At 31.5% G+C, this 24,379-nt stretch overlaps 1 protein-coding gene across 2 annotated transcripts in view; it reads right to left on the bottom strand.

Moving 5' to 3' along the window:
- Positions 1 to 13,196, bottom strand: part of LOC127735351 (uncharacterized) — a 30,063-nt gene extending 16,867 nt beyond the window's left edge. Inside the window, exons 1-3 of one of the 2 annotated variants that reach the window (XM_052245514.1) lie at positions 13,105 to 13,196; positions 3,131 to 3,935; positions 1,739 to 1,901 (exon numbers count right to left, since the gene is read on the bottom strand). In XM_052245514.1, coding sequence (XP_052101474.1) covers positions 1,739 to 1,901; positions 3,131 to 3,909 — 942 coding nt within the window. In that variant the 5' untranslated portion in view covers positions 3,910 to 3,935; positions 13,105 to 13,196. Of the gene's footprint in view, positions 1 to 1,738; positions 1,902 to 3,130; positions 3,936 to 7,642; positions 7,789 to 13,104 lie in introns of those variants that run through there. The other variant, XM_052245512.1, reaches the window with a different exon arrangement.
- Between the last annotated feature and the right edge of the window lie 11,183 nt (positions 13,197 to 24,379).

Raw genomic sequence — 24,379 nt, 5'->3', positions numbered from 1 at the left:
ATGGATGGCTTTGGAGTGGGTCAAGGTTGTTAAAACACCCCTAGTAGTATATATCTCAAATTTTGATTGTATCATTTACCCATAATTTGTATCCCACAGCGTGTTTTCCTTTTTGTTCATTCATGTCGTTTGTTAGCAAATATATCAATTACATTAATACCCAGGTCCCTACAGTGTTACAACCTATCTACAATGTACACTTGTACAGAAGAAGACATTTATAACAATATAAAAATAAAAAGATGTTTTATGACTGCCAATGAGACAACTCTCACCAGAGACCAAATGACATAGAACTCGAAGGTCAACAACTATAGGTCACTGGTCACAAGTTCATTTTAAATCCTTATTTTCATTGCCATGGGCCATCTATTGTTATGCTTTCTAGTGTTATGCTTCATTTCTTACCATCGAATATGACAGAAAAAGATAAAATATTCATTATCATACATTGAAAAAAATGTATAATGATTAGTTGTGAATAAATACATTGTACATTATTGTGTGCTAGCTACAAATGTGTATACTACATATTTTAGTGTATGCTACAAATGTATAGGAACTTTTTACAAAGTCTCCAAGACTGTTTTTATCCTAAGCACAATAAAAAGACAAAATTATGTCTAAAATTTAGTTTACAGTAGCGTAAAACACATAGATCTAAGTATTTGTAAATACACATTCAGTAGTAAAATTGATATATTGAATAAAAGCCCTCACATTTGTGTACTGACAAGAAAGGACCTTCTTCAGTTCAGCAGTTATATCAACAGATATTAAATAATTTAAATGACCACTTTAGAACGTGTCCATTCTATCCAAGAGGATTATATAAGTGATGTATAGAAAATATTCAGAGCATGAAAATTAAACTTGCAACTCTGTCATAAATGGAATTAAATGATAAATAAATTTATTTGAAGCATGGACCTGAAGGGTCAACAGTTCTAACATTTTTACAAACAAAACTTTTTTTAAACAATTAAATGGATGATATTTTCGGAATTAGATATTATATTTTTTTATTAACATGGCACCTTTTTTATTATTAATATTTTTTTTGATGACCCGCCAATTATGTTTTACCTTCAAATGATCCCCTTTAAATGACTTCTATTGTGTTACTTCTAGTACATTTCTATTCATTTTATATGCTTGTATTTGGGACATGGCCTTGATGATCATCTTCACCAAGTGTCAAGTCTACATTCTTATCCAACAGTCTGCCAGTAATTCTACCCATCAAATGAACATCAATACTCCCCATCTAATAGTACACAAAAATAGAATGAATATGAAAACCCCAAATTAAACCACCATTAAAATGGTTTTATGTTTTCAAGTCTATGACCTAAAGACTGAAAGTTAAGTTTTTTCTTGGTAAGATGGATATTTAAAGATCCTTCTGTTGTTATCTGATGCAAGCATCTCATTTTTCAATCTTTGAAATGTATATTGACCTTTGTCATGTAGATTTTGATATACATACATACGAAATTATAATAATTTTCAAATCATGAAATATTGTGAAGTATTTAGGTACAGGGGTTATTAAGCAGGATCATTACAGGTTATGCACTAACTTTGAAAGTTGATCATTCTTAACCTGTTGCATACTATTCATATTTCTCTGCAAAAATTGCAACCTCATTTTCTATTGTAAACAAACAATGTTCTATGCAAGTAGAATATATTTCAAGCTTTTTATACTCAAATTTTAAATCAAGTGTTTACATACATCTGGCAGAGTTTCCAATCTTTCCACGACAGGAAGTATACAGGCTATTGGTTTGTTAGAGGTGGCCATTCTGATCTGGATACCGGACGGCAGTTCTGAAGCGCCTGAGCATGGTCGTACAGACCAACAATCCAAAACACCTGATCTTAAATAGTTCACCATTCTGATAAAAAAAAATAATAGATACATGGTTTAATTTGTGCTAGAAGATCTTATGGAAAACCAAGATTTTAGTATATATGATGGTCAAGTCTAAAAATATTAGAAATGGTAATTATTTAAGAAGTTATTGCAAGGTTTTATTAATGTGAATAATGTGACTTGGTGATTATCACAATAATAAGAACTCTCATTCTAATATCTGATACATATATCTGTAATGCAGATTTTCCTGAAATTGCAAAAATTCATCTCACATTTTTTTCCATTCCCGAAAAAATCACAAAATTAAACATTTATGTTAAATGCATGCAATAAATTCTGAATTTACAGTATTCAAAAATTAATGCCATATCCAAGAAAAGAAATCTCTTCCTGAAACAAGAATTCAAACCAAGTTTCAAACATATCTAAATCTTATTGTCAGACTTATATAAAAGAACCAATCAATTTAGCCTTATCTGATAGAATGAGTTAAAAGGGACAATGTTAAATACCACTAAAACCTAAAAAGCAGAGTGCCCATAACAATCAAACATAATTCAAATGGTATTTTTTTCTATATTTTTGGGTAATCTTGATGTCAGATATATATGACCTTGAAATCAATTAAGTTTAAGTTTTTCCAATGACATAGCATGGATGATTTTGGAAAGAAACTAAATTTCAGACAAGAGCTCCAGGGTACCCAAAACTACCCATGTTTTAATCTGATTATCTCCCATATTACAGTATGTTGTTACTTTCATGTTGGTATTTGACCTTGAATAAAATAAGCTTCAAGCTTTCTTCATGGACAAACAGACTGGAGACAAATTAGAAGAATATATAATGCAGGACTAATGCTCTAGATTTTGGACGAGTTTAAATCACTTGGGTCAATGCGTGACCTTGGTGTCTAACTTGGAAATTAAAAAGGGATCATGCAAACCAAAATCCTAAAAGTGGACATACAATGCAGTCTGATGAAGACTTGTTGCAATAGTGGCCTAGATATACAGTGTTATAGGTAGATGAATTGTACATGTAGCTGTGATCTATCCACTACTTTGATGCTAGCGGATAATTGAAACTTATAACTAGAACAGCTCAAAACATTTGATTCATATTTGTAATAAAAAATCTGGCTTACCTTTGATTTAGATATTGTAATTATATTATTATTTCTTAAATTTTGTAACGAATATGTATCGTCTAAAAGAAATACTAATTCAGTTTTAAATTGAAGCTTACTTCTGTGAGCTGGCTATAAAGCTTCTGTGTTTCACCAATTCTTCTGCACTGCCTTTTGACATTGGAGGAAAGGTAGTTGGATCACCTAACATTTCCAATAAAGTCTGTGAACTTCTGAAAGGTTTGTCTATAGAGATTGGTCGCAGCCACAGTGATGGATTTCCGCTACTTTCTTCAATCAAACCAAGTTTTAGTTTGATGGTCATGTGATGAGCATAACCATCTAAACTGAAGTTCAGTCTAACATGATTTGTGATCACAGTGTCGATTGGAAGTCCAATTCCAACTCCATTATTTTTGGCGAGGACAAAACAGTCAGTAACATTTCCCACAGGTGATGTTAAAGTCTCAGAGCTAAACACGCTCATTTTCTTTGTCTTAAATACAGTCATGCCAAAATTTAGATTGACACGATCCCCAGGAGCATATGGGAATGTTATAATGTGATTCTGTCCCTTTTGTAATGGCCAATTCCATTTCTTGCCTTTACGGACAAGTTCTTTCTCCAACAGATCTGTTTCAGTTTGGTAGTTATCTTGGTATGAGAATGATAACTTGACATCCAATAATTTCACTTTCTTTGGTACTCTGTTACGATATATCTCAAATGATGTAACACCAACCAACAATTGTTTGGCATGAGATTGTCGTAGAATAGCATTATTGTAGTTCTTCTGAATAGGGGTGAACGGGTTTTCAAAATCCATAATAAGATTCTCTAGGGAGAGTGAAGCAGACAGCCTACGCTCCTTCATCGTGTTGGAAAGTTTGGGCCTCATTTAAATCTGGTAAATGTCTACAAGTCCTACAAAAGAAAATAATCAAGTATTCAAACATTGTGTATGTAAACCAAAAACTGCATATCTATTGTACAACCCACATCTGTCAACTCCAATAAATGGACAATTTAGAACAGGAAGTGCCTAGTAAGCATTTTTTGGAATTTCCCAGACTTTTTATCAAATTTCCAAAAACTGCAACATTTTGTTTTCAATTAGATAGTTGAATCAACTTACATTCACTTCATTTGAACTTTGGTGGATAGTGTTTCAATGGCAATCATACCACATCTCCTTATTTTTATAAAGACTAGAAGGAATCATTACAAAATAAATTCATACGTTTTTGAATGTCCTGCCATTTTCAAAATATAAGGACAGTGTACAGACTTATCATCCTTCATCCTCTACAACTGCAATGCTAATATGACTCATCAATATTATCATTGGACAGTCAGGAAATCTTCACAGACTATTCTTACTCTGAATTATATCATGACCTTTTACAATGTGTGCATGTGAATTTATATTTTACCACATCACAACATAAATCATTCCATCAAAATATACTGATCAGCAGTTCGCCCGACCAAAAGTTGTATTTATGACGCCAACACACTAAAAGGTGTTAGCAGACAACCTGTGTAATACATGTATTTATTACATACAAGTCACAACTTTATGACTTTTTACATAATATCATGTAAGATATTTACGACTTATTATCAGGATAAAATAATTGCTCTTCAATTTGACATGGACATGTTTTGAATTCAAATCTTTATTATAACAGTTCTATAAAGTTTTACTTATTTACCATGTTTACTCAATTATATCTTTGCTCAGCAAATTTTTCTCTTACCCTCTCACTTTCAATGTGACATGGTTTATAACTAATAAAATTTTCTTCAAAACTCCTTTCAAATAAACAAATAAATTTATTTCAACTATTTAGTCATTGCCATTAAAACATTTGGGAAACATTTGAAACTCTTCAAAAATTAAAAACTAGAGGATCGAAAGAGCCTGTGTCCCTCACCTAGGTCTATGTGCATATTCAACAAAGGACACTCTCCAACATTGTAGTCAAGAATAGAATTCATGACAAATATCTCTGTTTTGCTGATCTTGTATTGCTGATCATTTTGTCTGTTTAGTTTCTCTCTATCTTCTTTTAGTTTTTGCTCAAAACACAAAAGAGGGTGAAAATTTGACTTCTTTATAGATCTTACCTTGCTGATCATTTTTGTTATTTTAATTTTCTATTTTTATATTCTAATTTTAAAGATATAAGGCAAAAAAGCAAAAAAAATTGTTAAAATCTTCATCAAAGGGTAAAATTTAAGGGCAATAACTCCTATTAGAAGTCACCTGACAGTTTTGACTTAAATGTACAATTGGTAGAACTCAACATTCTGAACATTTCTGCCTTGTTGTATTTTCTCTATTTATAGCGGTTTTCAATATAATAGACAAAAACTTGTATTTTACCCCTATGTTCTATTTTTAGCCATGTCGGACATCTTGGTTGGCAGGCGGGACATCGGACACATTTTTAAAACTAAAAACCCCAAAGATGATTGTGGCAAAGTTTGATTAGATTTGGCCTGGTAGTTTCAGAGGAGAAGATTTTTGTAAAAGTTTAACGGAAGCCGACGGACACCAAGTGATGAGAAAAGCTCACCTCAGGTAGCTAACAAATAAGAGATTTACCAAATAAAGAACATATGATTTAATAACTGACAGAATTCAAAAAAAAAAAATAAGCAGAGGCCTGAAGGACCAATTGATAAATTTTCTGCTGGTCCTTCATAATACAGAATATGTGTTTACATTATGATAATCTATAATGTATATATGCTTATTCTGCTTATTCCTTGTACTAGTTACAATTAGGTTTGATCACTTACCCTCAATGTGTATAAGCTTTAATCATAATGTACATGGACTCATTTTTATACCCAAGTGCTATCTTATCTATATTCTAGACTTGGCTTAAACTTAAAAAATATTTTTTGCAATAAGGGTTAGACCAAAATCAGACCAAAAGTACATTACTTCTACAAATTTTACTTCCCGTTATATTTCAACATACAAAATTTAAATTACATGTTTTATATTAATATGAAAAACATAATAAATCTATTAACTAAATTATTAATACATCATATTTTCTTCAACATCTTTTCGTCTTTACAAAGTTCAGTATCAAAATAAACTTAAACACTGAAATGTGACACAAGTCTGATGCAAGGTCAACAAACCCATTTCCACATTTGATACATACAAGACAAAATTTATCTTTTTGACAAGATTGTCTAAAATAGACAATCCAATTACACATCTTTTTTGTTAAATTTACAACATCCCTCTCTGATAGTTTCCTGTTCGTCAAGCCTACTTGCTACTGGATTTATCATGTTTATTCTGGTATATACAAATGTTTACATGTTTAAGTAATTTGTAACTGTAACAAAATTGTTAACCAAATAGTTTAATATAACTTAAACAAATGCTTCATAAAAGGTATGGGTTTTGATCATTGTTGAAGGTTGCACAGTGACCTACAGTTGCTTGCATCAATGTCAATTGTACTCTTGGGGGTGATTGTATCATTGGCTATCATACCAGATCTCTGTATTTCTATACAATTCTCTTAGATGGTTAGAACTAGGGCAAAGATTCTTTAATTTTAATGGACTTTGCAGCAATATAAATATTGCAGTCATGATAGTTTGATCATGATTGCTTTTAATTTAGTATAATATCTATTATGATGACCTTAGGGTTCCAGTACATCAATGCTAATGTAATGGTACAGCAACTTGTTATGAATAATTACCATAAAGAAACAAAAACTCTTATTACTAATAATTTTTAAAAAAAATCAGGTGCCCAGAATTGAAAAACTCAATTGTAAAATGAAAGTCAAGTAATTTATCTTCTTATGGCATTTCTAAGAACACCAACATGCATAAACATGATAAATGAATCAAGATCTATATACAATGAAATCATACCATATAAATACTAGTTTGACTATACTGATGTCTATAGCAAAATATTTGACCATTAGATTAAAAACTCTGCTGACTAAACAAAATGGTCTCAGACAAATTTAATCTTCTTCTTGTTGTCACAACATTGTCAACACACATGTACAGGACAAAATATATACATCACATCTACTGATATACAGGTTGGTGTCAGAAGGTTAGACATGTCCTTTTGAAGAATTATTGCTCTGAATACAATAACAAAAGTCTTAATCAAATTATCCCTAATTAATCTAGGATTATAAAGTATCTGATAAGATTACAAACTTGTTTCAATTACTTGACAATATCAAATTTACTTCTTTTTTTTCACTGTATGTGCTTAATGCCAGCTGTGCAAGACTTATGTCAATAATAAAGAAATCCTGCATTTTCATGAATAAATCGGAAAAAGAAAAAAAAATTGGTAAAAAATTAAACCTGAAAATAAAAACTTGACAATTGCTTTCAAATGGCCTCATTTACAAAACTCTTAATGCCAAATACTTAATATTACAAAGAATGATATTTTATATCTTTATAAATAAAAATAGTTGCTTTCTTTGAATTTTCCAAATAAAGAGCAAATGTATCTTTATCACCAGTCCTGCACATTAGCTAATGTTTGAATGAACTCTGTTCTGTCTCAAAAAAAAAAATCCATCCACTTGAAATAACTGAATAACTACTGTATTTACCTTTTTTGAAATTTTGTTTCCCAAAAATTAATCAAAACTTCATCAAAAAGTTATCTATTAGACCTTTTCACACAATATTCCCCTAGAACTGGACCAAAGAGACCAACAATCGGTCTGGTAACATGAAAAGTTAAAGTCTCTTTTTATATACATGCTCAGTCAAGTGAATCTCCTTGAACAGCTGATCGACAGTTGACACCAATGTGAACATGCAATCGTTGCCTGGTTTAAAATTCGGTAACAGTTTAAACTTCAGTATCAGTCTTGTTATAAATAATACCAAGTCTTATTAAACTAAAGGGCAAATTGATGTATTTTGCTGGAGTCCGAAAATAGTTATTTTACCTCTAATTTTAGAAATATGTCTTCAGGACAAATATGACAAGCTATAAATATGGAGATAACAGAATCGGAGTTGTAGAATAGACCATGAAGTTAAATTGGTAATATGTTAAAGCTGAAATGTAATGTTGAAAATTGACCTATGTATGACTTCAAATATACATGAGATCAGGTTAACGATAATGTGCATAATCAAATGTTCAGATCTGATCACTTATGTATAGTGTTCAAAAAATGTACATACATGTTTAACAGAATGTTCAGATCTGATCACTTATCATGCTTATAGTGTTCAAAAAATGTACATACATGTATAACAAATTTTGAAAATCAAAAACATAATTTTTTCCATTTCTTTAATTTCATCAAAATCAAGGTTCTGATTTCTGGTCCTCTATCAAAATTTTCCAATGGAACCATCATGTTCTAAATCCACTTGACTTGAACAAGAGCCTTAAGGGGAGTCCATACAGTAAAAGAGGAAATACATGTAGCATTTAATTTCCTATTGTTGTCATGAAATAGAAGTTCCTTCATATCATTAGTTCCAGACAGAAGAAACATTCTGGAATATAATTTCCACTGGAACAAATATTACAGTATTTGTTCCTAATGGAATAAAGGTATAGAATATTTGTTAAAAAGATTCCAGAGGAACTTCTGTTAGGCACAACAAATAGACATTGTACATTGACATTGTAACCAGTTTGGTTTATGTCATAATGTTCTTTACTTTCACACTACTACACTACTGATTAGTACCACATAAATAAAGGATGTTTTTTTTTAGTAAAGCATTCGAAGAATATAAACAAATTAGTACAGTGTACCTTTAACCAATTGAAAAGTCAGTCCATGAAGTAAGAGATAATGAAACAATGTAAAATTATACATGTGAAACTTCCATATTCCTTTTAAAAAATGTTGAAAATCTTGATTTTTCTGCTGTAAGATATTTAAGCTTGATGTAACTTAACCAACTTTACCAATATTTATTTATTATGATGTATCCCATAACTTAAATTCGGAGCATTGACTCCTTATTTAAGTGCATTATCATAAAGTTAAAGACACTAAGCACACAACAATTGATCAAAAAATGAAATATATTTTCTCATAAATTCTAATGTCTAGATAACAGAAATTTTAAAATAGCACATACCTGATAATACAGACCATTTCATGGTGGATATTATAGCACAATTTCTAAGATTAAAAGTTCATTTCAATAAATCACTTTCTGGCTAAATTGTATGCATGACATTTCATTATTTACACACTCCAACATCAAACAAAGTCCAAACTGACCATAATGATTTTGAGATTACCTGTTCAAATGAGCACCTATACAAGTAATGCTTGATCAATTTTCAATACCTGGGGATAATAAATCTTTATTATGTATGGACAATCACCTGGACTGGACAGTTCAATGAGTTAACAGCCTCTAGGGATTAACTAAAAAATCAATGAAGCAAATTATATGACAAAGGTGTGAAAGTGTTTAATTTATTTTGAGTTATCTCCCCTCTATAGTTGGTTGACTAATCATAGAAATTTTATTTTGCTTTTTTCAAGGATTTGTATAGATCTGACTATACAAATCCTTGCTTTTATTAAATGATCTCAAAAACAGTTAAGATATTTTAATGAAAAGTCAAATAAAAATAATTTTTAGAAATTAAAAGTTAAAATACAAAATATGTCGACAAATTTCATAACAAACTAAAATAGATGTCAACAAAAATATCAAAGAATGACAAATGTACAAAAGTATTTACTTGTGGAAAAACACAATATCATAAATATATATTGGTAAATTATACAGAAAAAAAACAGCTGATGGGGATTAAAAAAATATATGTTACTGAAGTTACACAACAATAATTTTAGGGTGTTTATACTATCAAGTGCATTTATGCAAGAAATATTTTCACTTAAATGAATTTTTGTCAACAAGAAGTCTACTCTTTATGTTTAACCAATGAAGTGGTATGTTATATTACCATTTACCTAATGCTATGCTTTATCATCTAATATTTTTAATGTATTGAAGGCCAAGTTGTAATTCAATTCAAAATTTTCTTTATTGGATCAAATTCCTTCATTAACTCATTTTGCGGATAAATATCACCATTTCTGAAAGACAAAATGGATTTTTTTCGTACAATGACAGAAAATAATGAACTTGAGATTATTAGAGGACAGTTTTTGTATAATATAGTGCTTAATAAAATAGAAAATCATGCATTATTTATTTCTATACCTGAGAAGTCCTCTGGACAAATGACAGACAGATATATTATACCAGGCATTCCTATAGAATTGAATAGTATTTATAAATATTTTTCACATCTTTTCAAAATAAAAATCATCACATTTAGACACAATTTTTTCCTCTTTTCTGTAACTAAACTATCACAGTAGCCTAAATTTACATCATAAATATTTTGAAAAAAAATCATGGCCAGGAGGTTGAGTGGGTGCAGTAACCAAAATGTTCTGACTCATCAACATTCATGTGGTCAGTTCTAATACAGGTACATAAAGTCTTTGTCAGAAAGTCATAAACATAATTTTACCTGTTGGGGTATTATTTCCTCACTGATTCTCAGTGATGTCATGGTCAATATGTAAGTTAGTTTGAACTAAAATATCAAATGAATGAGAAATCTAATGGATAAATCTCTTATAAAAGTTGAATAAAATAGATCAAAGCAAACACAATCGTGTTTCAATTTATCAGTATAATTTGTATACACACTTGTAAATTGTTATGACAAGCTTTTAAACTTAAATGATGTTATTATATTTTAATTTTTACATTATATTTTTTTTAAAATTAAGAACTTTTCATTTCAAAGCAATTTCTGTTTGGTTGGGATTCATCCAAGGTTTTGTACACAAAAGGCTGAAAAGGTACATTCCACTGTGTCTGGCAATGAAAAAGACATGTACTGAAAGTTGTATAATGTTTTCAATTTTATACTTAAGTCTAAAGGTATGAATTTACCATAACAGATAGATAATTAAATTTTTCCTTATAGTTTTTAAAAATTCTGAGAAAAACAAAAATTTTAAAAGTCAATATATACAGATCTGCTTGCCAATTTTTAGTTTAAATATAACAATATGGTGGGCATAGTTATTGGTATAAACTTTGGCATATTGTTATTCAAGGAATTTGCATACATGTTCAAGACACAACAATTGTATTTCTGAATTTGAAATGTACTTTGAGTAAAAATGACATATATTATAGTCTTGTTATCAAAATTACTGGTATGATACCATATAAAATAGAACTTTCAGGAAATAAAGAGCTCTTTTTGGTGATTTCAAGGTACTGTATTATGTTAAGGGCATAAACCACTTTATTCCTTTTAAATTACTAATTAGATTTTGCTCCATTGAGAGGAATGGCATGGAATCATAACTCTGAAGACACATAGGACAGAAATGGATTCAAAGGGAAATATAATTGTATATAATGTCATGATAATCTGGACTAGGGCTGGAACAAGTATCTTTATGCCAGGGTTTTTTAATTTGTTGGTTTACAGATATTTGATGTGAAACATTCGGGTCGGTTGGTTGAAAAAAAATGTAAAAATCTTTTTTGCAACACACAAACATGTACATGATGTATATAATTACAGCCTTATTACAATATTTGTGTAATTTTAGTGCCAAACATTTTTTCCCTGCTGTTTTAAATATACAATGCATGTCATCTCACATAAATTCGTAAAAAGGGGGTTGTGAGCACTTACAAATGGGACATAAATGGTCATTTCACAATGAATGAAAAATAGCTTAAATGTTGCTTTCTATCAATTTTCCAGAAACATGGTGAATAATGAGCTTCATACATGTCATACAGGAAAGCATGTGAAATGAAATTGAAAACAAGAAAAATGTAGTTTACCACTCGCGAAGTAGACCCATCCAATGTGACAGATTGGGATATTGGCTTTGTACTTTTTTGCCATTTAACCCTGCATTTGATATACAAATGAGGCCCCTCATGGGGGTGTCCAAGTAATCACATAACCACAAATTTTTTGCCAATATAATCACATAATCATTAATTATTTTTTTAAACACGATAACCAAATAATCAAAAATACAGTCCTAGATTATCAAATAATCAAATAATCATGAAATATTTGGTCTGGTAATCAAATAATCACTATAAAAATGTCCAAGTTATCACATAATCAAAAACCCCATGAGGAGGCTTACAAATGAGGGGCAGTCACTTTTTACAGAACATTTTTCCAGTTTGGACATAGATAATGATTGCCTATTTTTAGAATTCACACATGCATTTGAGGTTTTTATTAAACACAACCGTCGATGTGTCATCTTTCTATTTATTACAATAATGCACATAATTTAAGTTAAATGCTACTACACAGATTTATATTTCAGGGAAAATATATTTGGTAGCTATAGATTTGGTGGGAATAAAAATAACATAAAAATAACAATTTTTCACCGCTTTCTGCAAATCAGAAAAAAATGGGTCAGCAGATCTGTAAACCAACATATTAAAAACCCTTGACTTAATTTGAAAAAATAATGCATGTATATAGAAATTTTGCTTGTAAATGTGGATACCTGCTTTAACCCAGTACAGTTGTTGCTAGCATACATAATTTTTCTTTTTCTAGCAAATACATGTTAGTTTTTGTTTATTCTTAACCTGCTGTGTGCTGATGAATAGTAAGGTAAATCTGCTGTATGGAATTTTTCACCAATATGTATTGCAGATATCCACATATAGAACAGTAGAAATTGGGATTTGAAATTTGATTTACAAAAAGACATTAGTTCATGACAAATCAAAAGTTACAACATAAATAAGATATAAGCAAAATGCACCTAATTTCTATCGGAATATGCAGGTTAGGACAGTTGATATTCTTCTGATTTGGCTGTCATAGTACAAAAACAGATCCCGGCTAAACGGTAAAGGGGGGCACCTGTCGTTCTCGGTTCTGAGAATACGTGTTGTTATTGTTTTAGTACAATGTCATTATAGTTATGTTTTATGATTGTTTGTTAGTAAATTAGTTCATGAGAATACACATTGGATATATTGATCCTCAACTTACTCTATTTTCTTTCGTTTTGTCTTCATTCTGACTGTGTGTGTATATTTAAATTGTGAAAATTTCGACTTCTGCACTTCCGGTTAATACCTTGACCCCAATTAGTTCCAAATATGGCTATCACGTGACTGTGATTCATTATTTTTTTCACAGGTATGAATATACATAATTGCTGAAAAAATTGCGGGGGTGCATTTTATTCTGTTTAAGACGTTCTTATTTTTCGGATACAACTAGAGACATATGTGTATATATGTCTACTATTAAAAAAAAACATAGTCCTGAATAAAAACACAGTACCTTGCATCTGCATCTGGGACTCACAGATCTATAAATGTCAGAGATTAGTCCCGGCTTGCATGTAGCTTGGAGTGTAAAAGGTCCCAGCTTTATACATAAGTATCTGATTCGACTACAACGAGCATTTGGTGTTTCTTATTTGCCAGTATACTATTAAAAACGTGAATAAAAGGCTAAGGGAATAAAAAACAGAGCGGGCTCTTTTAAGTGTCAGTACAGGAACATATATAGATATCCCAGGTCAGTATAACTTGAAAAAAATGCCCTCAAAATCCTTCAAAGCGACAAAGGATCGAGCAAGAACGTATTGACTTCTATTTCACAATTCCACCAAACAGAAAGTAATACTCTATTACACTCTCATGAAAAAAAAAAGTTCCACACGCCCCAGCCCATTAATAACATTGCTGAATAATAAACCCCAGTCAGTAAGCTCTAGGTAGATTTAAAATCTAAGGTACGGACCATTTGATTTGAGGGAGCAGTCAGATATTTTTAGAGAAAAAATTCTGACCCTGATTTTTGCCTTAAACCGTTGAAAAATTCTGGCCGTATCTGGATTGAAAACAATACCGGTAATCTTGTCCACTTTTTTGCTATTAGAAACAAAGATTTCCCGCAGAATTATTGAGAATTAAATGAACATGATGAATGAAAAACGGGCGTAATTTTTTTGGGGCCGGGGGTTTGCATGTTGTAAATCCCATATCTGACCGGAATGTCTATTTCGCCGAACTGATATGCTGAATACTTTTTTCAAGGCCCGACTGCAACCTGCCTGCTCGGTGTGGCCTTTATGTCTCCATTTGTCGACCGTCATTAACAACTTCGTTGTCATTTCAGACTCATTCGTAGCCTTTGGTTGATTTGGAACCCCTCACTTCCCTTGTTGGGTGAAACATTTCAACCAAACATTTGGATAAAAATTTCTAGTTTGTCTTTGTTCGTGTCTGTCGTATTGTAAATTTCATTGAATGACCGTATAATTGTTTTCAACAAGAAATCTGTGAGGTTATGCTTACTAACCTTAAAACAAACGAGAATTTTCCATGTCCATTTTTTACTGACAAATCCCACATCAAATATATCAGTACATAGCTTTGGATCCATCCAATCATTTTATAATAGACAATTAATGGGGAGAATACGGCATCAAAAATGTCCAACCCTTACACTTTAACTATAAAATATACATGCCCCACGTCAGAAACCGTTAAAAAAGTTCATTTTACACTTATTTTATGTTTTTTTTTATCCAAAAATAGGTCCAAAAATTTTTTCGCCTCGCTCCGCTCGGCCAACTTTACATACTACACCCCCCCTTTCCAAAATCCTGGATCCGCCCCCTGTTATCTATTGGTTCCAGATTAGAAGTAAGACTCTGACTATCACCAAGGATTTGTATAGATACAAATCCTTACTGTCACTTTAAAGGCGTTTTTTAGAAGTCGACTATAAACGCCTTTTAAAAGACACGGTAAACTATTTATAAGCAGACTAGACATATAATGCAATATATGTATTACATAAGTCTTACATAAGTCTCTTATATAAGGCAATTTTCCGATTAAGATTCCGTACAAACTTTCCGAGCAATTATTTCGTTATAACTTTTGATATTTGAACAAATATAAACAAATCGTGGCAAACCAATCTTTTGCGATTTTGACATCCTACATACATGCATTATTTGCATATGAGGATCTAACAATATATAAAGTTTCACTCTATAAAAGATATAGCCTAATAACAATTAGGATCTAACAGAGCCAAAATGGCATAACTCTTATCATTTCAATGGATGGGAACTTCCTACCCATATGCACATCTGCATATCATGAGTGTAACAAAGGGTACGATAAACCATCATGTAGGAAGAGTTTCGATGCCACGATTGATTCTGAAAAGAGTCATAACTTGAAAAACTAAACAGAATACTGAAAAAAATCCATCACATTGAAATTTGTACATGTAATGATCAATTGTTATCAAGTATTAACTGAATCAAGCAAAGGATGAACAAGTTGGTCCAGACAGACCGGGAGTATAAATATGATAGTTCCTGAAATTTATTTTCTCTCTCTCTTTTTCTGTGTTATCTGATGTATCTGGGAATAGTATACAGTCAATAGTATGTCCTAGGATGTATCTATAATTAATTTCCAACTTTATCAACGGAAAATTTAAGCCGAATGTGTGTTAGAAATAATCTCAGAGCAGATGCACTGACTAAAGGGGCTAATGCTACGCCGGGGACTTACAGTTCACTAGCAGTGTCATCTCACCGTAACTAGAATATAAAAATAACACTAGGTATAAATTTGGTGCATCCGAGGCGCTTTTCTGAATGTATAATTTACAAGAACACTCATCACAAAAATGAAAGGTATGACATGTTGACAGGTTCTTTTTTTTTACGAAGTAAAAGATAAAAAAAATGTAATCATCATTTCATCACTTGCAGCTGAGATTCAGCTTGCAGACTGTATTTTAAAGTAAAAAATTTCAAAATAAAATTTTAATTTTTTTATGCCGAGTGTAAAGGTATTTTTTAGCGATTTATAAAATCCTCACACAACGGCTTTGTTTTACAGCAATTTCATAGTAAGACAAAACTTAATTTGTGTAGCAATATCAAATTATCAATTTACTTATCAAGGGAAAATTAAGTTTATGGGAAAATTTTCATAAATTTTCTCAAAAATTTAAATCATCAAAACAATACATAAAACTCCTTTCTTATCCTATTTTCATTTATCTATAACTTATTTTTCGAACAATACATGCACAGGTGTGTAAATTTTAAGTTTTTCGAAATATACATGTCGGTTTGGTTTCACTCCACAAATATGTTTTTGTTCCAACACTAAACATATAACAATTTGTGGGAATCATTATCACGAGATCTCACATTGTGTAAATGTTATTTACGATACTGTAAATATGAGTTACAAATCCGCAAATAAGTTTTAAATTTCGTTAATTTAAAATAAGAGTTAAAAGGTTGATATAACAGTGTGTTTTCTTTTTCAATTAGAGTTAAAAATCAATATTATGAACAAACAAATGTTTTTTTAGTTGTTTTCAGAACGCAATAGCAGGATTTTTAGTTATTTCAAAGAGATTTGCAAGACAACCTAAACTCTAGTAAGGAATTTGTGGCGGTTGTTTGGACGTTGATATATTTATACACTGACATATAATCACAGACAATTGTATCTGAAGTACATATTTTTTTCTGAGACAAGTGCCTGTGCATATAATATTGTATTATAAGTTTTTGCTGAAATGTGTTGAGAATTCACAATATGTAATTGAATATAAACTTAATCATCTATACATAAAAATTTGAATATGGTTATAGTAATATTAAACCAGGAATTTGAAAGAAAAAAAAATATTCTAACAAATTTGACCTTTTTTGTATGAAAATCGGATACAAAAGAGTTTAATTTTGAGGGGAAATGTATCGACTTACAAGCAATATATAAGGAAAACTTAAAAAAGGTTATTAATTCTTTATTTACTATATGAGTATTAAAAATTGCTGTGACATACATAATTTTATTCTAAATTAATTGTTTATTGCTTACCAGGTAAAAAAGCTGAAAACAGACTGTTGGATTCTGGTCCGAAGCGGAGCTTGTCCCGAATGAAAAGAGACAAATCAAGGGAACATGCGTGATTTATATGGTTTGACCGTAAGTCAACATTCCACAACATATCTCTGTCCTATTTCTTTATCAATAATGATAATAACAGTTGATATATACTAGTTCACAAATGCAACTATACATGTAAACAAAATACATTAAACTAATAGTATAATTTGTTTAAAGAATGTATCTTGAACGTGAGTACAAAACATATGTGCAGTTTGGTATTCTTGGTCAAGGGCATCATTAGCTTGTCAACACTTGTATGGAGTTACTTAAGAGAAATATCTCATGATCTGAATATGAGTCCGTTGATCTGGAGCTAGAGAAGAAACATATGAAGATATTTTGCAAATTTTGTATTTTTACAATTTGTACAATATATGGCATAATGAAATACACATGTGTCAAAATTAAAAGGTTCATGCAAATCACTATATAATACAAATAGTTAAAGCCAGGACATACACTAGAAATCAAAGAACTCGTCAATTGTGTAAGAACAAAATGTTAACAGAGGCATCGCCCTATCTGTTTTTTTCCCCTGGAAATACTATGGTGATTGTAAAACATAACAGTTAATTCGAACCATTACCAAAAGTAACATTTACATTCTAATTATTAAAACATTTTAACATGAGTAATTTTCAAGTATGTGCATATCAATTAGAAAATGGTCAGTTGATGAGTAACTTTCTTTGCGTTGTTTACTCCGTTTAGAGTTAAATCAGTTGATGAGTAACTTTCTTTGCGTTGACTGCTCCGTTTAGAGTTAAGTTTCGATAAATGTTGCGAAGTTAACTTTTTCTATAAGACTGCCAAATGTTTATTTATGTAGAAACTTTAAGGATCTATCTTTCATAATCTGGAAACAAGAAAAAAAAGTGCCAGATGTTAAAAAAGTTTTGTTATGGAATCCATGCAAATTTACTTAGTTTTTTCTGTTTATTCTGAAGAATAAAATCTTGTATTCATATAAGTATGATAAACTAATTCTAAAGAGAATAATGGTGCCGATACACACAACACATGCAACAGTTTCTTCTCGATTTTGTCTTCTTTATATTCATCGCTTATAAAAAGTTTAAACGATGAGAAAAAAATACCACCAGCTAGGGTAAGGATTAAGGGCGGGGGAGGGGGGAATGGCTCTTGTATTCCTAGTTATAGACATAATTGTTTAATTTTTACACATTGTGACCTGGATGGATAGTTGTCTCATTGGAACTTATGCCATATCTTCTTATTTATAACAATATTCAAAGATCTTATTACAACATTAATAAGATAACCTTTACTAATAAGTTTGTTTAAAGGTGCGACAAGTTTACACGGATCACATAGTATATTTAGTGCTCTTGTTATGTGATGTATTTTTTTTCTGAGAGACTGCATGTAATTAAGATTTCAAGGTGTCTCCTGTCGCCTTTCATTTTTTCCAGAGGTTGCAAACATTTGACTCTTGCATTTGTGGTTGTTCTTTTTTGCAATGTTGAAGCATTTTGCTAGCTACTAAATACAATTTGCAACAAGTAATTATGAAAACTAGAAAATTTAAATTCGACAATATTTGTAGCTACATTTTCAAATTATTTTCAACGCACCCGCAGGCTACTCGATCAAATAACTTCTCCAATGAAACCACACAGAAACGTAGAATATTAAGCTACATAGAAACACAGATCAACGGACTTGAGTTATATGGTAACATCAACGGACATTTATTTAGCAGTAGCCATTCTAATAAAGAATCGTCAGTATAGGGATAACGCATAAAAAGGATAACAGAAATCACCAAAAAATATTTATTCTGGAGAATATCTGTTAATTTCTTTCCTTAAATGCATACATTTTCAGAGTTTTCCCGATAGTCCTATGGGTGATATACATTTTCCCACATATTTTGAACTATTTTTTTAAATACTGATTTTATACTCAATATCACTTGAACCTGGGAAGAGGATATAACTGATATATAATATAGTTTCCCATCTTGAACTGTCAATATATTAAAACATTTAACAATGTTAATATAATGAGTTACGTCAATTCAAGTAAAAAAGTAAAGGAAATTCATTTACAGGTGTGATTATCCAATAAAGGATTTTTTTAAAAATCATTTAAAGCCTTTAGTAACTTAATTTCAAAGGAGTTCGATTTCTTGGCTTGGAATTATACATGTAGCTTCATATGTATAAACGGGGTGTTGGTAAGTTCCCGTGACACACACTGCATACAGAAAAATAATACATGCAGTGTGTTTTGTGTGGATTGCAGAGCAATTCAGAGAATTTTATATACCTCATCGCATAATGAATCGTATCTTGTTGTTGTTTTTTTTTAATCTAAACGATTTTAAGTTATTCCCATAGCAAATCACGAACTTCCCCCATATCTACTAAAGTCGATAGGCATTTTGTCTATGGAAAGTCAACGGTTTTAAAATACCTAACGGCATCGTGCCTTTCGATTTCAAATTTAATCTGAATGAAGTTTTGGAGTGTATCACACATTTGTAACACAACACAAACTTCGCCATATCTTGTGGCATATATAGTTGCAAAGACGTATAATACCAATATATGTTAATGTCGCTGATAGTTGTTCAACGATCTGGTTCACAGCTCTTGAGTGAAAAATATGTTTGTCCTTAGTGATCCTTAGTGTAGATTCGATTGTGAAAACCAAACGAAAGGTGATGTGAATTTGTGACCTTTGCATGCAGTTTCCTAACGTTCCTACCAATGCGTAAGACACCTTCAGAATCCGGCAAAGTTACGTAACATTTTATCTCTTAACTTCTATTCTCTTATGGTTGTGGCCTGTTATCTATTTCTCGCATCATACCGCACGGAGTGTAATACGAATAAGTGATACAAAAATTGTATGTGATTTGTTCGATAAAATACAAAACCCTCTCACTTTTCACATGAACATTTGTTTTTTTGTCAAATTTTATTACATTCTGAAGCGTGCAAAAAGTTTTGAAAAGTCTTATGTTTAAGTTTGAAGACATTTGGGTATCTGTAATAGACTAGACCAACAAGCCGCGGAATTTCTATTGAACACAAAGAAAATGTTTACCATAAGAGAGATAGGTTTCTCAACTCGTCAGAATTGAATATTGCTTGATGTCAAATATCGTTATTTAATTTAAATAGTAATAACAAACTCGCCGAAGGCTCCGGCGTTTCTTATTATATTGAAATTAAATTAAATAACTCCAATTGATATCAAGCGATATCCAATTCTAACTATTATTATAAACAGTCATGTTTTTAATAACAACAAAATAATATAATGTCTCTGCTTGTGTTTCTTCCATCTTTATTATCGTGTTGTCTAGTTTTATGTGTTGTCGGGAACTAAACGTCTTTCATTCTATATTTTCAACTTCCAATTATACATAGGTATAGTCTTTGATTTCAGTGGGAAAATTTCCGGAAAAAAAAAATCGATTACGTGATATATATGTCTAAAGTTTTCAAAGTATTGTTACAAGACTTTCACTTAGAAAGAAGCACTTGAGGTTAAATAAACCTATCAGTGTATATCAGGTCAGTACCCAACTTCTGAAGCAAGATTACCGGCTCTACGAATATTCCTGTAGATTTGCGTTTACATTAATTGATGAATTGATGAGTTTAGGGAGCTACCATTTAATTTTTAGGGGGGGGGGGGGGGGGGGGGGGGGCTAGGATGAAATTTGAAAAAAAGGCAGGGCAGGAGTTTTGAGTAAAAAAGAAGGCAAGATGAGCGACTTGGCAAAAAAAGAAGACAGGATGACAATTTATGTTAAAAAAGTAAGGATAAATTAATAAAAAAAAAAAGGCAGGACCGAATAGAGTGAAAAATAAAAAGGCAGGGCAGAGATTACAACTACAAAAAAATGCAGGACAAAATTTTTCATCCTAGCCCCCATAAAAATCAAATGGTAGCTCCCTTATGAGCTTCGGTCCGTGCTGGAAGTTTGGTCAGTATCACTATATATTTTCAAGACAAATCGATTATATTCAAAACTGAACTTCTTTTTAAAACATATTTATGTTCTAGCATATGACCATTTCAATACATATTATATTACACAAGAGACATGTCTCATACTCTACATGTTTCGGATTTCATTTATTCATCTTTTCTGTATAGCGATATTTTTTTTATAGATTCATTGTTACCTCATCGCAATGAATAATAGTTTTGATTGTCCATGACGGGTAGAAGTGGACTTCATCTGGAACATTTAATTATTTACCACTCGAGGGACCCTATTAGGAAGAACATTCATTTGTCCTTGGTAAAGTTCCAGCTTGAGAGACCCTATTATGAAGAACATTCATTTGTTCTTGGTAAAGTTCCAGCTTGAGAGACCCTATTATGAAGAACATTCATTTGTTCTTGGTAAAGTTCCAGCTTGAGAGACCCTATTATGAAGAACATTCATTTGTTCTTGGTAAAGTTCCAGCTTTAATATATTAATACAGATAATCTGTTATTTGGCGTCGAAGCACATTGAATGAAATCTTGTTCGATGAAAAATTGTTTGTAAAATCCTAACTAGTTTCCTCAAGAATTTAACCTGATGAACATGTCAACGGCCTTGATAGGCGGGTGGTCAACATTAAAATAATTGGGTTGTCATTACATATGTTAAAAGGAACAAATCCCCAATTATAAATTTACTAGTATATCTTTTCATACAAAAGTTTAGTAGGTCGGTAACATTTGGGTAACCTGTTCTAGAAACGTGATAGACTTTCGCTTTTTTCGCATAAATATTGTCTCATCGACTATTTACAGCTAGGAAACGTGGAGTTGTTTTTCCCATGATATATATAACTGGATTGATGCCAAAAGGCAAAATTTGTTTGGACAGTTGACCATTTTAGATTACTCTACTCTGGGAGCTTGGATCAATGCTCGGAAGAAGCCAACACGAAGCAGAGGTTAGGTCAGGATTTCAGACTAATAGCAGACACGTGGATCTGATTGATTCATCCACTTCAAGGTAGTCCGAGATTGCTCTGACGTCTTCTGTCCTTTTATCGGACTTGATGGGCAAAACATAACAAAAACAACAAAACCAAAACCATAACAATAACAAAATATTAGAGGCTCACTGGAAGCTGAATCCTCTGACCTTTCTGCTTGGTTTGCTTTAATTACTCTTCATCTGAAGATGCTCTTTAAAATTAGATCAATATACGCCATTTGGAACCTTATAGCCATATCAATATTTTCATCAGGTCCAAAGAGATGCGAAAGATACCAAAGGGATATTCAAACTCATAAATCGAAAACAAACTGACACTGTAATGGTAAAAAAAACGAAAAAACGACGAAAAGAGAAACAACATTACATAAAACACAACATGGAAAACTAAAGACTGAGCAACACGGACCTCACCAAAAACTGAGGATGTTCTCAGGTGCTCCAAAGAAACACTTGGTAGGTACTTTCTTGATGTTCTGATTTTATGTCATTTAATCAGTTCTTGAAAAGAGAAACATGTTTTTTTTTCATTTGGTTTCAGTGTAAAATGTGACCTCCATTGGATAGCATATTGAATTTCCGAATGGCATTTAAATGACAATTCTTGTAAAAGACCATCACAGGAATATACCTAGGTAAAATTACTTGTCAATGAACTTTACAGGAACATCCTTGGCAAATTTCATTTCAATGGATCAGTAGATCTTCAGGAAAGGATATTTTAAAATCTGATCAATTTTACCCTTATTTGCCTCATTTATTGGTTGATTAATTGTTGCTTTCTTAATGTCCAGTGGCAGTTATTTCATGCATATTCAGGCTTGCATTCGGCCCACACTGACTTTTTATCAGGACCAAAGTAACAACACTTAGTAAGTATATTTCTGCAGAATTTGTGTTCCATTCATTTTATCTGTTCATCATGTTAAAATCCAACTAGCCCTCTGCTTGTGGCCATTTTGAAATGTAATAGCACTTGTGAAGTACCTTCATTAAAATTGCTTACAAGTCTGGTTTCAATTAGTTAAGTGGTTGCTATAAGGGGCAAAATTGAGTCCTTTGATCCAATTTTTAAAGTTGATTAAAGCCATATCATAATAGATTCATCACAGCATAAATCACTCACATGGAAACTATATTCCATTTTGATATTTATTTCACCTTTATTGCAATCAGTTATGTTTGCTTTTTTTTACATCTTATCTAGCTGAACCTTTTGACTCTATCCTCTTTTCAATAATATTTTTCATGAAAATATAAAAAATAATGGGTTAAAATGGTCATTTAAGGGTAATATTACACTCCTTCAAGAAGATTTGACAATGTTGTTCAAGTTGACTTATTTGAGTGTCGTCTTGATGATGATTTTTGCTCAAAGTGCCAGTCTTGCTTCTCCTCCTTCTTCAAAAATTTGGGGGAAAATTATCTCTTCTCCTTTTGTTATGCCATACCAATGACGAATTTCAGTAACCTATGACAGCTTTTATAGTTGTTGTGTTTAAAAGAGGTAAGGCCAATTTCCAAGTATCATTTTCACTCGTAAAATTTTTCAAATCCTAGAGGAATTAAGAGTCTGCACCATATACTTAAAATATGTTTAGAAATTAGACATTATACTGTAAGAACCTTAAAGTACACACACTGGGCTATGCTACTATGAACTTATGTACAGATTGATAGACTTTTTGAAAATGGTACTGGTGTGAAAAAAACCAAGAATGTGTCCATAGTACATGGCTGCCCCACTGGCACTATCATTTTCTATGTTCAGTGGACCGTGAATCTGGGGTCAAAATTCTAATTTGGCATTAAAATTAGAAAGATCATATCATAGGGAACATGTGTACTAAGTTTCAAGTTGATTGGACTTCAACTTCATCAAAAACTACATTGACCAAAAACTTTAACCTGAAGCGGGACAGACGGACGAATGGACGGATGAATGGACAGACCAAAAAACATAATGCCCCTAGGTGGGGCATAAAAAACGGACTAAATTGGCCCCAACTCTCTATTGAATGTAGAGAATACACCACTTTTGTTTTTGATTAATCTCAGCTTAACTTTGCACAGATTGATTTAATGTTTGTAAAATCATCAAGGTCCAAGGGATAAGCAAAGAAGATAATCCTTGAGAGTCTTAAAATTAGCGTCCCAAGTGGGACTTGCAATGTTTTGTTCAGCGAAACAAAACCAAACCTGCAGACCACTGAAACACTACAGAAATATTTAGATCAACAATACTTAACATACATATACAGCTTCTTACACACTGTGATACTATCAGAATTTATCATATAATACTAGTATGTACATGGAATAAGTAATAACA

This window comes from Mytilus californianus, unplaced genomic scaffold, assembly GCF_021869535.1.
Source record: "Mytilus californianus isolate M0D057914Y unplaced genomic scaffold, xbMytCali1.0.p SCAF_3, whole genome shotgun sequence".
Taxonomy (NCBI): Eukaryota; Metazoa; Mollusca; class Bivalvia; order Mytilida; family Mytilidae; genus Mytilus; species Mytilus californianus.
Note: the sequence above shows the minus strand (reverse complement) of the source record. Positions and strands in the feature narration are given on the sequence as shown.